This window comes from Podarcis filfolensis (assembly GCF_964270895.1).
Source record: "Podarcis filfolensis genome assembly, chromosome: 17".
NCBI classification, from domain to species: domain Eukaryota; kingdom Metazoa; phylum Chordata; class Lepidosauria; order Squamata; family Lacertidae; genus Podarcis; species Podarcis filfolensis.
The window spans coordinates 12076207-12089652 of record NC_139621.1 but is presented as its reverse complement, the minus strand read 5'-3'; the positions used below and the strand labels follow the sequence as shown (position 1 = coordinate 12089652).

The following is a 13446-nucleotide window of genomic DNA, read 5'->3' as shown; positions in this document are numbered from 1 at the left end:
GAATGTCAGTTAACCTTTTGCTTTTCCATGAGGATAAGGAAACCCTGACAAAAATACTGGTATAGAAATATGACGCTGGGCAGGGGGAATTAGGCTTAAAATAAAATGTTCTAGTGGTTCTAATGTATCTGTGTATTCTGGTTTGCTCTTTGCAAGCCCTCATAAGCTGTCAGACCTGTGATGGTGGTAGTAGAGACCTCAGTGATCCTCAGACACTTTGACAACACCATTTTATCTTTAATGTTCCTTAATTTAGAGATAATGCCTTGACAATTTGGTGGAATTTTAACATGATAAAAATTACTGCAGAAAACTGATGCCTGTCACAAAAACATTTTCTTGTCTTCTGAACTCCTTGGGTTTATTGGAAATCCATTCTAGCTCACAAATGTACATTTAGAAGAATACATGCTGCTGAATTCAATGAGCAAATGAAATTTGTGCAGAACTCCCTCCAATTAATGTAAAAACGTCTACACCATCCTTGGCAATTCTAGAAATGGATGGTGCCATTCTGAAATGCCAGTGACCAAGTACAGAAACAGATGCCCAAATTACTTGTTTTGCTGCAGGTACTGAAGACATCTCACACACAAGGGTTTCCCCATTGAAACTGACATCTTGTACATTAATATACAAAGAACAAAGCTTTGGCTAACCGCAGTGGCAGACTTTATAATAAAAAAGTAGTCCATGGGATTTTTAGCATGTATTAATTTCTGCTGTACATTTTGTGAAATAATAATTTGTGAAAATGGAAAATGCACATACAAAAGTAAAAAGACTGACTCCCAGTTGCAAAACTTAAAAAACCCACACCCAACACTTGAAAAGGCTTATTATATAGGACATCCACATTCTTGGCAATTTTTTAAAAAATAGGCGCAGCACAGAACAACAGTAAGGAAGAATAGTCCCGGCTTTTTCCTTATTTCATACTGTAGAAATAATTCGCTGTGGTTTTTGTATCAAACAACCCATTTGGTAAGTATAAATAACCTAATTAACTTTTCTTGTTCGAAGCTGCCAGGCACCAGTCAGATATCGCAGTCGTATAAAAAGAAGGTCCCTGCCCATCTGCAACCAACTCCAGACTGGAACCAACTTAGAACCTATGATGATTAAATACAGAAAAAAATTGTAATCTGTTAAATAGACATATAAGTGTTAGTCGCTTTTTATGGCCAGAAGATGTCACAGGAATGTGTGTGTGTGTGTGTGTGTGTGTGTGTATGCGCTGACCCAAACAAAGATGACCAACTTTTATTTAGGGCGGTATATAAATTCAATAAATGATAATAATAAATAATACTAAGCATGGATACATGGGGAAGAGTGAACGCTCTGCAGCCACTGCCCCACCCACTGTGAGGTGACTGTACGCTGTCATAGAGAAGACACTACTCAGGGATTCTGGTTAAGTTTGCAGTTTTCCACAGGTACATGGAATGTATTAACATGTAGCATAAATCCTAAAAAGGGGTTAAGGGGAAGGAGAGAGCATACAAAACAAGCATTGAATGGAGGCGGCGACCTTCATTTTTTGGTAACTGCCCCATATGGGGTTTGTGGAGACCATATTTAATACAGTGGTGCCCCACAAGACGAACGCCTCGCAAGACGAAAAACCCGCTAGACGAAAGGGTTTTCCGTTTTTCGATGCGCTTCGCAAGACGAATTTCCCTATGGGCTTCCTTCGCAAGACGAAAGCCCATAGGGAAATCTCCAGGACAGCGGGGAAGCGCAGCGCGTCTTCCCCACTGTCCTCGGACCTCCTCTGAAGGCTGGCGGTGGGGCGGAGAGACCTTCTCCCCGCGCCAGCCTTTGGATGGCTGTCCTGAAGACTTGCGGTGGGAGGAGGGTTTTCCTTCCCACCGCCAACATTCAGAATGCTGTTCTGAATGTTGGCGGTGGGGAGGAAAAACCCTCCTCCCACCGCAAGCCCCGGGAACAGAGGAGAAGCGCTGCGCGCCTTCCCCTCTGTTCCCGGACCTGTCCTGAAGGCTTGCGGTGGGAGGAGGGCTTTCCTTCCCACCGCCAACATTCAGAATGCTGTTCTGAATGTTGGCAGTGGGGAGGAAAAACCCTCCTCCCACTGCAAGCCCCGGGAGCAGAGGAGAAGCGCTGCGCGCCTTCCCCTCTGTTCCCGTACCTGTCCTGAAGGCTGGCGGTGGGGAGAAAAGCCCTTCTCCGCACCGCCAGCCTGGCAAGCGGTCTCCATAGGAATGCATTAATTGATTTTCAATGCGTTCCTATGGGAAACCGTGCTTCGCAAGACGAAAAACTCGCAAGAAGAAAAAACTTGCGGAACGAATTAATTTCGTCTTGCGAGGCACCACTGTATTCTGACATTAAAGGGGAATGTTCAGTCTCCTGGGGGAATTGGCCTAACTGCTTTCTAGAATAATCCCTATTGACATAAAAGTGTTGATGACTGACCTTCAATTTCTGTCCAGTTGACAGCGACCTCTGCTATTGGTATTTTAAAGCACTGAGCTATATACAGAAGTTCCACATCAAATGCCCTGCAGGAGAACAGAATGAATGCTCAGTACTGTGATGAAATCACATATATTTTATGCTTGTATTACCGACCACCTTCTGAGCATAACAAAGAACTGGAATAAAACTGATATAGGTATACATGTTGCAACTTGCTATTTTCTCTCTTGTGAAATAAAAAAACCTGAAAAAGCATTTTGGCATATCGGCCTTTCTTCTTCCTCTTCCTTTATAAAGAAGCTAGTATTTATAGGTGTGTTAAAAGAGGGACAATTGCCAATAAAATAAAGCAGTGCAGACCTATTCCAATTTGCAGTCGCCTGCATGGGTATCAGCCTTTTTTCGTTTTGCTTTCATTACATTCAAGGCAGCCTAGGCAAACATTTGCTACTTTTACGGTACTCTCCTTGCCTCGTCTAATATCTCAGAAATACTCAATTGATTGATGGCGTGATGAGATTTTTAGAAAGATGGACTTTATAACAGGGTGGACTACTAGCAATTACAACACACAATGTACAGAAATCAAAATATGACTAACATTGGACATCACATTATATCTCCATAAATCGCCCGTTGATGAGGAGCTTCACCGATTACAAAAGTAAGAAATCCAACTAAATGTGCAAAAGCTGCGGCATGTGCCTGAAAAGGGGACTGGAGATCCCAGCCATAACACTGCACAGCACACACATGAACTAAGCTCTTGAAAATGCATATATTACTAGCTCCAACTGCTGTTTCCAATCAAATAAAACCGAGGGTGATACCTACCAGCGCTCTATATGAAGAAATGAAAAAGTCCAGGAAGCTGCCTCTCGGGTTAATAGTTTAAAACCACACTGGGTGTCTTTGATTTCCTTAACACAGAGGAACCATACTAGAAAGTGGAATCCATACATGAGAAGTGTACGGAAATAAGACCGCTGCAGAAAAGGTAAGATAGCACAAGAACTAGCTCAATATGTCCAGTCACTTTATAATGTCAATGTTCATAATGCCTATACTGTACATTTTTTGGTGACTTAAGTTTTAAAAGAAATGACAACACAGAATCCATTATAGTTTCAACATGTACAAGTAGAAGCGCTGACACAATATAGACCTGCAGTAACGCTTTTGAATATGTTATATTCAACTTTTTAAGTGTTCTTTACTCAAAGGGTGCATGTGAAAGTTTTGCCAACTTATCTTTTGTTGATAGCTGCTGCTTACGAGTACAAGTCATTGTTCTAATAAAACGCTAGAATAATTTAAAATGAAGACAAATACAACCCTGCAACTAGAAGAACCAAGCATTAGAACTAAAGCCAGTTTCAGCTAGTTTTTCCAAGTCCCCAAGTGTTCTCATGTGCATAGTTTCAGACTGCTGTTGCTGAAGATACAAGCAATCAAAAGGAAGCATGGCAGTGGGAAGTCAACGAGTTCTGATGGTCTACCTAGACAGTCTTCATCTGGAGGACTAGCCTCTACCTCCCCCCAAAAAACCCTTGCAGCTCCCAGGGAGGGGAAGGTCTTGTCTAATCTCATATTATTATTATTTTTAAATCATCCAAGTTACAGGGGGCTAGAAGCTGAGCGTAGGAAGGCATGTACTCCACTTCTTCTGACTGCAAAGGACCACCAGCCAAAGAACTAGCAAACAGAAGCTTACCTGTGCTATGGAGTCTTGCTCCAAGTGAGCTCTAGAGCCACAGGCAATAGCCATCTGGTCCTAAAAGGAAAAAAAATACATTAACAGTTAAGAAACATACACCAAACCATGCCTCTGTGGCAAGGAATACCTATGAACGCATTCAGCTGATACCACAACCATGCCCATTGCTGGTAAGGGATAGTTGTGACACCAAGATTCATGCAATCATGGGGTTACCAATTAACATAACATAGAACGAGACCAATAGTGGGTCCAGCAGCCAAGAAGGTGGTTTCTGCATGTGATGTAGAGGGAAGTGAAGGGCAGGTGGGGCTCGTCAACCTTGGAAAGGAGCCCATCTTGGTGAAGGAAAACTCTGATCCTAAACCTCTGCTGTCTTTCGGTATACAGTGGTACCTCGGGTTAAGAACTTAATTCATTCTGGAGGTCCGTTCTTAACCTGAAACTGTTCTTAACCTGAAGCACCACTTTAGCTAATGGGGCCTCCTGCTGCCGCCACCGCATGATTTCTGTTCTCACCCTGAAGCAAAGTTCTTAACCCAAGGTACTATTTCTGGGTTAGCAGAGTCTGTAACCTGAAGAGTCTGTAACCCGAGGTACCACTGTATCTTCGGGAGAAGAAAAGGCTGAGTAAAAAAACCCCTACACAAATTTGGAGTGGGGTCCCTAAGACAGCTAGATGGCACCTTGTACACCTCCTTCCTGGCAACTTCCACAGCCAAGCTGGTGCCAAACGTATTGCTCAGCTTTCCTTTGGACCCCATCAGTGGGGCCGACAGCGGGGGTCTTGTCATCTGCACAGCTCAGGACCTCCATACATAATGCCCAGGCTTGCACCCTGGGGGATGAGACGTCAGTGCTGCTAACACAGTGGTCTGACTTCACCCCCCGAGGCACACTCCACTGTTTCCCAAGACAGACAGATACCAACTACAAAATCTATAATGTGGGGCTACTGTAAAATGTGTATATAGACATATAGGTGTGCTTATATATTTATATGGCGACGCGGGTGGCGTTGTGGGTAAAAGCTCAGTGCCTAGGACTTGCCAATTGTATGGTCAGCGGTTCAAATCTCCGCGGCGGGGCGAGCTCCCGTCGTTCGGTCCCAGCTCCTGCCCACCTAGCAGTTCGAAAGCACTCTTAAGTGGCCAATCAGAAGGTTGGCGGTTCGCATCCCCGCGACTTGCCCTGCAAATTCCCCTGCCCTGCCAACCTAGCAGTTCGAAAGCACGAAGTGCAAGTAGATAAATAGGTACCACTCTGGCGGGAAGGTAGATGGCGTTTCCGTGCGCTGCTCTGGTTCGCCAGAAGCGGCTTAGTCATGCTGGCCACATGTATGCCAGCTCCCTAGGCCAGTAAAGCGAGATGAGCGCCGCAACCCCAGAGTCGGCCATGACTGGACCTAATGGTCAGGGTCCCTTTACCTTTACATATTTATATAGCTAATAAATCATTTTCTTATTAATTACAGGGGAACTCAAAATTTATGGAATTATGAAGGCTAACACCGACGCATACCTACAAGCAGTTACCACTTACAGAATAAGCAGAAGTAAAACTGAGCACTTAGCTTGAGCAAGAATCTTAAATGGGAAGTTAGTGAACACAGGGTTTTGGTAAGAAGAGTTTGACAAATGGCTAAATGAGGAACCTGGGGCAGGGCACAGTGTACTGTGTCAGAAGACCAAAACTGTGGATCTGTCTGACAGAACCAGGTAAGAGGCAATCGCCAAGAAGTAGTTGAAGATGTAGGGGGTAAGTCAGGGATACCTAATTTGAATGGAGAAAGAAGAAGGGGACACAAATCTCTCCCAGAAGCTGTGTGCTCCAGTCATATTGATTTTGAGTTGGAAATAAGAGTGTTCAACTTTCTCTGGATTACACCTAAAACATGGGTAGGCAAACTAAGGCCCGGGGGCCGGATCCGGCCCAACCGCCTTCTAAATGTGGCCTGCGGACGGTCCAGGAATCAGCGTGTTTTTACATGACTAGAATGTGTCCTTTTATTTAAAATGCATCTCTGGGTTGTTTGTGGGGCATAGTAATTCGTTCATTTCCCCCCACCCAAAATATAGTCCAGCCCCCCACAAGGTGTGAGGACAGTGGACCAGCCACCGCTGAAGAAGTTTGCTGACCCCTGACCTAAAATTTTATGGGCTGAAGAACTGCAAGCAGCAAGATCTGCCTATGGTATAAGAAGTACCTTGGCATACAGACAGGTAAACAAAGCAGGATTTTAATATATTTTTAAGGAAGCAGAAAGGAAAAGAAAGGAAATAAAATTAAAATGTGACTGAATGAAAACTCACAGGCCAGGGCTGCAGACTCTCAAGACCCTTTTCTACTTTTTCAACGTCTTCAAATTTTGTGGCTCCATCAGCATCGGCCATGAGTATTTTTTCCCCTCTTGAACTGAACACACCCTGTATGTAAGAATGATCAAAAGTCTTGTATTAGGGCATATTCGGCAAATTATACTGCGAAACTACAGGACTTCAAATCTCTTTGATGGAGCCACCCCTCCACCTGCATGTATTAGCCTAATTCTTTGCATTTTGAATGTAATATAATAATAATAACAATAATTTATTATTTATACCCTGCCCATCTGGCTGGGTTTCCCCTGGGTGGCTTCCAACAGAATATACAAGAATCTATTAAACATTAAAAGCTTCCCTAAACAGGGCTGCCTTCAGATGTCTTCTAAAAGTCTGGTAGTTGTTTTTCTCTTCGACATCTGGTGGGAGGGCGTTCCACAGGTGCCACTACTGAGAAGGCCCTCTGCCTGGCTCCCTGTAACTTGGCTTCTCGCAGGGAGGGAACCGCCAGAAGGCCCTCAGCACTGGACCTCAGTGTCCGGGCAGAACAATGGAGGTGGAGACGCTCCTTCAGGTATACTGGACTGAGGCCGTTTAGGGCTTTAAAGGTCAGCACCAACACTTTGAATTGTGCTCGGAAATGTACTGGGAGCCAGCGTAGGTCTTTCAAGACCGGTGTTATATGGTCTCGGTGGCTGCTCCCAGTCACCAGTCTAGCTGCCGCATTCTGGATTAATTGCAGTTTCCGGGTCGCCTTCAAAGGTAGCCCCACATAGAGTGCATTGCAGTAGTCCAAGCGAGAGATAACTAGAGCATGCACCACTCTGGTGAGACAGTCTGTGGGCAGGGAGGGTCTCAGCCTGCGTACCAGATGGAGCTGATAAACAGCTGCCCTGGACACAGAATGTACAGCCTGGGTACAGTAACCCTGCAAAATAATCAGCAGGCCCCATACAGGGATACATCCAATCAGCCGAATGGTGCCTAGAAAGTGATGGTTTTGCAGCTGTGGACTAAATTCCAGTGGAATGAAGGGCACCTTCTTTATATAGTTACGGCTGCATTTGCATTTCTTGCAAGTTCTAAAGAGGCAGTGGGCCAAAGGCCCTGTGTCTCTTATGAGGATCCTATCAAAAGCATATTCATTCTTCATCTCCTCCCCGTAAATCAGGCATACTTCAAAGCATTTTGAGTAGGCAGAGAAATCAAATGCAGAACAGCTCAGAAAGAGAAATGAAGAAATGAAACCTTTATATGTATATCCTTTCAATTCCAGGTTTCTGTTCTGCTTCTTCCCAAGACTTGTGTCAGGAACGGTTTGATAAAAATACAAATAGTGTACCAAATGAAATATAGTCATAAAATACAGAGATGCGGATTACTTCATGCCTATCTTATAAAAGGGACGCGGGTGGCGCTGTGGGTTAAACCAGAGCTTAGAGCTTGCCAATCAGAAGGTCGGCGGTTCGAATCCCTGTGACGAGCTGAGCTCCCATTGCTCTGTCCCTGCTCCTGCCAACTTACCAGTTCGAAAGCACATCAAATTGCAAGTAGATAAATATGTACCGCTCTGGTGGGAAGATAAACGGCATTTACGTGCGCCGCTCTGGTTCGCCAGAAGCAGCTTAAGTCATGCTGGCTATATGATCTGGAAGCTGTACGCCAGCTCCCTTGGCCAATGAAGCGAGATGAGCGCCGCAACCCCAGAGTCGGCCACGACTGGACCTAATGGTCAGGGGTCCCTTTACCTTTACCTTATAAAAATGATCATTCTAGGATAAAATGATCACCATGGGCTCTCCTTACATATGTAAATTCATAAAAAATGACCACAGTAAGCCTGCAACTTATGTGGGGGTTAGGTTCCTGGGATTGCACCCAAAGCCAAAACTGCGTACAGTCAAAATACATTTGGTTCAATGGTGGATGGTATTGCCAAAGTCTTTCCGCCCAGATGCCCACCCCCTTTTTAAATGCCCCCCAACTGCATATAGCTGAATGTGCACAAGTTAAATATGTGCAAGTTAGGGCATGCTGTATTTGCCAATAGTCGGATTTTTGAGGTATTATGTCAAAATTAACCTAAATGCTCAGTGAAGAAAATGTTTGCTTTCACCAAGAAAATAATCTTCATTACAGAAAGGAAAACTGCATAAATTAATTACCATTCTAACAGCTCCCCCCTTTCCACGATTCTTCACCAGAGGGAGGACTCTCACTTTGTCGCTACCATATTTTTGGGTATACTTCAGCGCAACCTACAGGGCATGTGCAAATCAGAATAAGAGAACAGCAATCACAAATAGGAACTGAATGTCTCCTTCTCTCCTCATTTATATTAATGATATAACAAAGCCTACATTAAATATGAATAAATATTCCAATGCACAAGTGTGCTTAAAAGAATGTGAGGCTAGACAGATACATGGAGTTCTCTTCCCTTTCCCATGCCAAATGTCTCACTTTCAGTTCAATTTCATCATCACTAGAGTTGAAAACAAAAATTCTATTTCCCCGACTGGGAACATATAAAATAGGTAAGTAGATATTTGTGTAATGCCTTCTACATTAAGTGCTCATATTATCACATATATAGGATTTGTATATTCAGTTCTTAGACCTATCAGCAGGGAAAGTGTCCTTTGGCAGAACTTGAAGAGAGGAAAGTGTATGAAAAATCTATGTCATTGACGTAACAAGAATAACGTGTTTTGATAATGTGAGATGGGACATAAAGAGAAAAGAAAGAGGATGGAGGTATAGCCCAAGCATTGAGCATGTTGTCGTGTAGAAAGTAATTGTATCTGTTTACTGAAAGGGAAAAGAAGAAGAAAAGCCTCTACTTTTTTAAAAAAGCTTTTTCATGTATAAAGACAGAGGCTGCATAAATTCAATGTCACTAGCCCAGCCTTGAAGGGGTGTAATGCTGGTATTAATCTTTAAAAAATGGTGACCCTTTATAAGCAGCAAAGCAACTTGGAGAAGTCTCTAATAATAGTTATTTTAAGGAAACCAAATTCACATCTGTGGTTAGTCATATCTGCGTAAATAGGACACGTTTATCAAGGTGAAACCAGACAGCTAAAGTATTTCTTTATTAATTTTAATTATCCACTTCAAATTATTATTTAATTATTAATTTTCTCAGAATTTGTGCCCGAGGCACCTTAAGTACAAATTCACAGAAATCCAATGGGGTTTTTTTATATATATAAGCACATAAATAGCTAGTGTCATCCCCTTGAGGGGCAGCCTCAAATGTAAACTGCCTTGAGTCAGTCTCTCAAAATCGTAATCATGAAAACAGAAAATATGAACTTCTGTTTATGTTCTTCCTTCTGCTGGCACTGTCAATATATTTAGGACCGGAGAGTTATAAATATGTCTCCTACCTTTGTGGTTTGATCTCTGCTGCCGTCATCAACTACTATGACCTCATATGTGAATGCAGGATCTTGCCTCTGGAAAGGAAACACAGATCTTGTGCATTTGCCTTAGCATCATATGTTCTCTTACCACAATGACTAGAACAGGAGCAAAATGATATTTTTATCTCATGGTTATTAAATACTGCAATTAAATGTGATTTTTTAAAAAATACCTGTCTCTTCTCTAGGTAGTCCAAAGCTTCATTCAGCATCGATGGCACTGTGAGAAAAACAAGGAAATAAAACCACAGATCTGGTTTGAGTAACGATGAACAGGTAAAATAAAAAAAGATACACAACATTCAGTGTTATACATGCACACAAGGAAAACAAGGACTTATTCTTACACCGTTCTTCCTCATTATACGAAGGCACAACTACGGAAAGGTTTCGTGTTGGGGGATCATGGATGCTGGGCACAAGTTCCTTCTCATTTTCAGCATTCAAAAAGTATTTTTCATCCTCGTGTCGATTAAGGTTTGGAACTTTTGTTGCAGTTATGTGGGCAATGACAGCAATCTGGGAGGGGGAAAAAGAAGATTTCCAGTTAAGAGTTATATAATATTTACACAATAGCATTCTGCAGAGAGAAAATAATTCCTCTTAAAATTAGAAAGGGTGAAGCTGCAATAGCCAAGTACCTATCACTATCAAAAGGAACACAATTGGCAAGCAAGGGTTTTGTGGGGAAACTGCTTTCTGCATAATATGTAAGAAGCTATTGCAACTCAGCATTTCTGAGCTCTTACAACAGTTGCATTAGTGCCTCTTGCTATTGCACAAAAGCATCTTGGTGTAGACATGACGTGTAAAATTAGATCAGACCCTCACAATTTCTGAGCTCCTGCTTTGCTGTCTGCCTAGAACTTAAACATTTTGTTCTTTGTGGCCTGCTTCCTTTAAATTGCATGAAATAACGAGAAAGCCTTTATGCTACATTTTCAAATCCTAGGGCTCCAATCAGCTGACTGGCATCTACCTACAGACAGCAAGCACGCACAGATTCCTGTCAGTCATTTGGGAAAGATTCATTCACCTTTTCCAAGAGTAAAGTTGGGAAAGAAGAAACTACAATATACTCATAGCCCAGTCAAGTTGAGTTTATTGAGGAGAGGAAGAAAGCAAAAGAGGTTGAAGTTAATTTATAGCAGGTTCCTGTTAAAAGAACACTGGGATGAAGGCAAGGTGGGCATGGATTCAGATTCCTGCAGAGACTTTTCATGGCTATTGACCTCCTCCACACAATAGTAATAAAAGCAGTAATTCTCTGGCCTGCTATCAAAAAATATTAATATCAGCAAGTCAAAGCACAATATAAAATATAGGAGATTATATTGGTAAGGGGTGGGGAGCATTTCAATTACTAGTCTCCAGTGGCGCAATAGGTCAATGTCTGGCTACTAACCAGAAGGCTGGTGGTGAGAACCCACCCCATGGATGGCTGTGGGCAGGATTGCTGGATTGTAGGGGGTGGACTAGGTGGCTCTCGGGTTCCCTTCCATCTCTACAGTTCTGTCATGTATGATCTAGTTGAACATAGAAACATAGACTTCTACTGCAGGAGATCCTTAATCTGAGGGTCGTGGGTCTGAAAGATTCCTAGACTGCAGGGGGTTGGAGTAGATGACCCTCGTGGGTCCCTTCAGACTCTACCACTCTGATTCTAATCAAATTCTGAAGGTGGCCCTGATATTATTTACTGATTCAGAACTTTTTTTATGTATGCTACAACGGCAGCAAGAATACTTATAGCAAAGCACTGGAAGACCCAAGATCTACCCACTCTGGAAGAATGGCAGATGAAGTTGATTGACTGTATGGGACTGGCAGAAATGACCGGCAGAATCCGCGACCAGGGAGAAGAGTCGACAGAAGAAGATTGGAAGAAATTTAAGGACTATTTACAGAAATATTGCAAAATTAATGAACTTTGAAAGATGCTGGATTGAATTTATGTGGTCTCTAGCTGTTATGATAAAAAGAACTGGGATAAATATTGTTTAAGTTATAAAATTTAAAAAGTTGATTGGAAAATAAGGTGTTAGTTAAAAGGAATGTTAAGAGATTAGGATTTGCTGGATAAACAATTTGAACTAGAAAACAAGAAGGGGAGGTATGAGGAAGTCAAAGAAACATGTTATTGAAAATTGATATTGAAATTGATTTGTTTTTAATATTTTTTTTCTTTTTCTTTTTTGTCTGTATAAAATTGAAAACTCGAATAAATATTTATAATAAAAAAAGATATTATTTACTGATTCATTTAATACAATTTTTACATTAGAAATGTTTTATACACCAAAACTGGGCAGAGCACGAGACTCTTAATCCCAGGGTTCAAGCCCCAAACTGGGCGAAAGATTCTTTCATTGCAGGACTAGATGATCCTTGTGGTCCCCTCCAGTTCTACAATACAGTGGTACCTCGGGTTAAGTACTTAATTCGTTCCGGAGGTCCGTTCTTAACCTGAAACTGTTCTTAACCTGAAGCACCACTTTAGCTAATGCACCACTTTAGCTGCCGCCGGAGCCCGATTTCTGTTCTTATCCTGAAGCAAAGTTCTTAACCTGAACACTATTTTTGGCTTAGTGGAGTGTGTAACCTGAAGCATATGTAACCCGAGGTACCACTGTACTGCGATCCAATGCTTGTGAGACAACAACAAACAACAACAAAACAACAGCAAAGCCCCTCAAAGCGAAATGCAAACAGCCATCCTTTGGGGTCACTGCTGTTTTACAGGCTCCAGTTGCTTAAATCCCATATAAAAAGGAGTCGTGAGCTGCCGGGCCTGGGGATACCAAAGCGCCACAGTCATGCGAAGGGGCTACTCTGAGATTAGTGAAAGGCACTCTGCGCGAGCTCAGAGGTCCTCTTGCTTCGGAGGGGGATGATGGTGACGGATGGAAAGAAGACCAGGCTGGGGAAAGCTCCAGGACTAGGACCCCGCGCCCCGTCCCCCCTCACCAGGACCAGCCCCGAGACCGCCAGAGCCACGGACGCTTCAGCCAGCCAAAGCAGCTCCATCGCCCTTGCGCCGCCGCCGCCGGCAGAGACTCGCAGCACAGGGACACGGAGGCGGAAGTGGAGAAGGACCAGGAGGCAGAGAGAGCGCGGCGCTGCCGCCAGCACTTCCGGAGGCACGTCGAGCGTTGTTATTGGTCGACACCAAGGCCCTCCTAGAGCCATAACGTGTAGATGCATGGATAGAGGCGGACTTGCAAGTCGACTTTGGACTCATTCTCCTCGCCCCCTCCAAACCACACTCTGGAACTGTAGGCTTGAAAAGTTTGGGAGAATCAGTGGAATTCAAGACTTTACAGGGGGGGCGGATATTGTTCTGTTTTGTTCTGTTTCTTATTAAGAGATGCATTTTGTGTTTTCTATTTTGCGATTTTGTGCTTGTAAATCTCCCCGTGATCTTCGGATGATGGGAGGTATATTATAAAGTAAGAATAATATCAATAATTAGAATTAATACTTATAATTAATAATATAATAATGGTGTCCAATTGGGGGTTCCGTTTGGGATCTGAAG

At 43.0% G+C, this 13446-nt stretch overlaps 1 protein-coding gene across 1 annotated transcript; it reads right to left on the bottom strand.

The window, feature by feature from the left end:
* Window positions 1-216: 216 nt before the first annotated feature.
* On the bottom strand, window positions 217-13112 carry ALG5 (ALG5 dolichyl-phosphate beta-glucosyltransferase; the record flags this gene model as incomplete). The annotated part of the gene is made up of 10 exons (XM_083593762.1): window positions 217-1112; window positions 2440-2525; window positions 3277-3428; window positions 4157-4216; window positions 6472-6585; window positions 8646-8738; window positions 9873-9941; window positions 10082-10128; window positions 10256-10427; window positions 12876-13112. 10 exons carry the CDS (start codon window positions 13110-13112, stop codon window positions 1000-1002), a joined length of 1143 nt encoding a protein of 380 aa, XP_083449888.1. The 3' UTR covers window positions 217-999.
* Window positions 13113-13446: the final 334 nt, after the last annotated feature.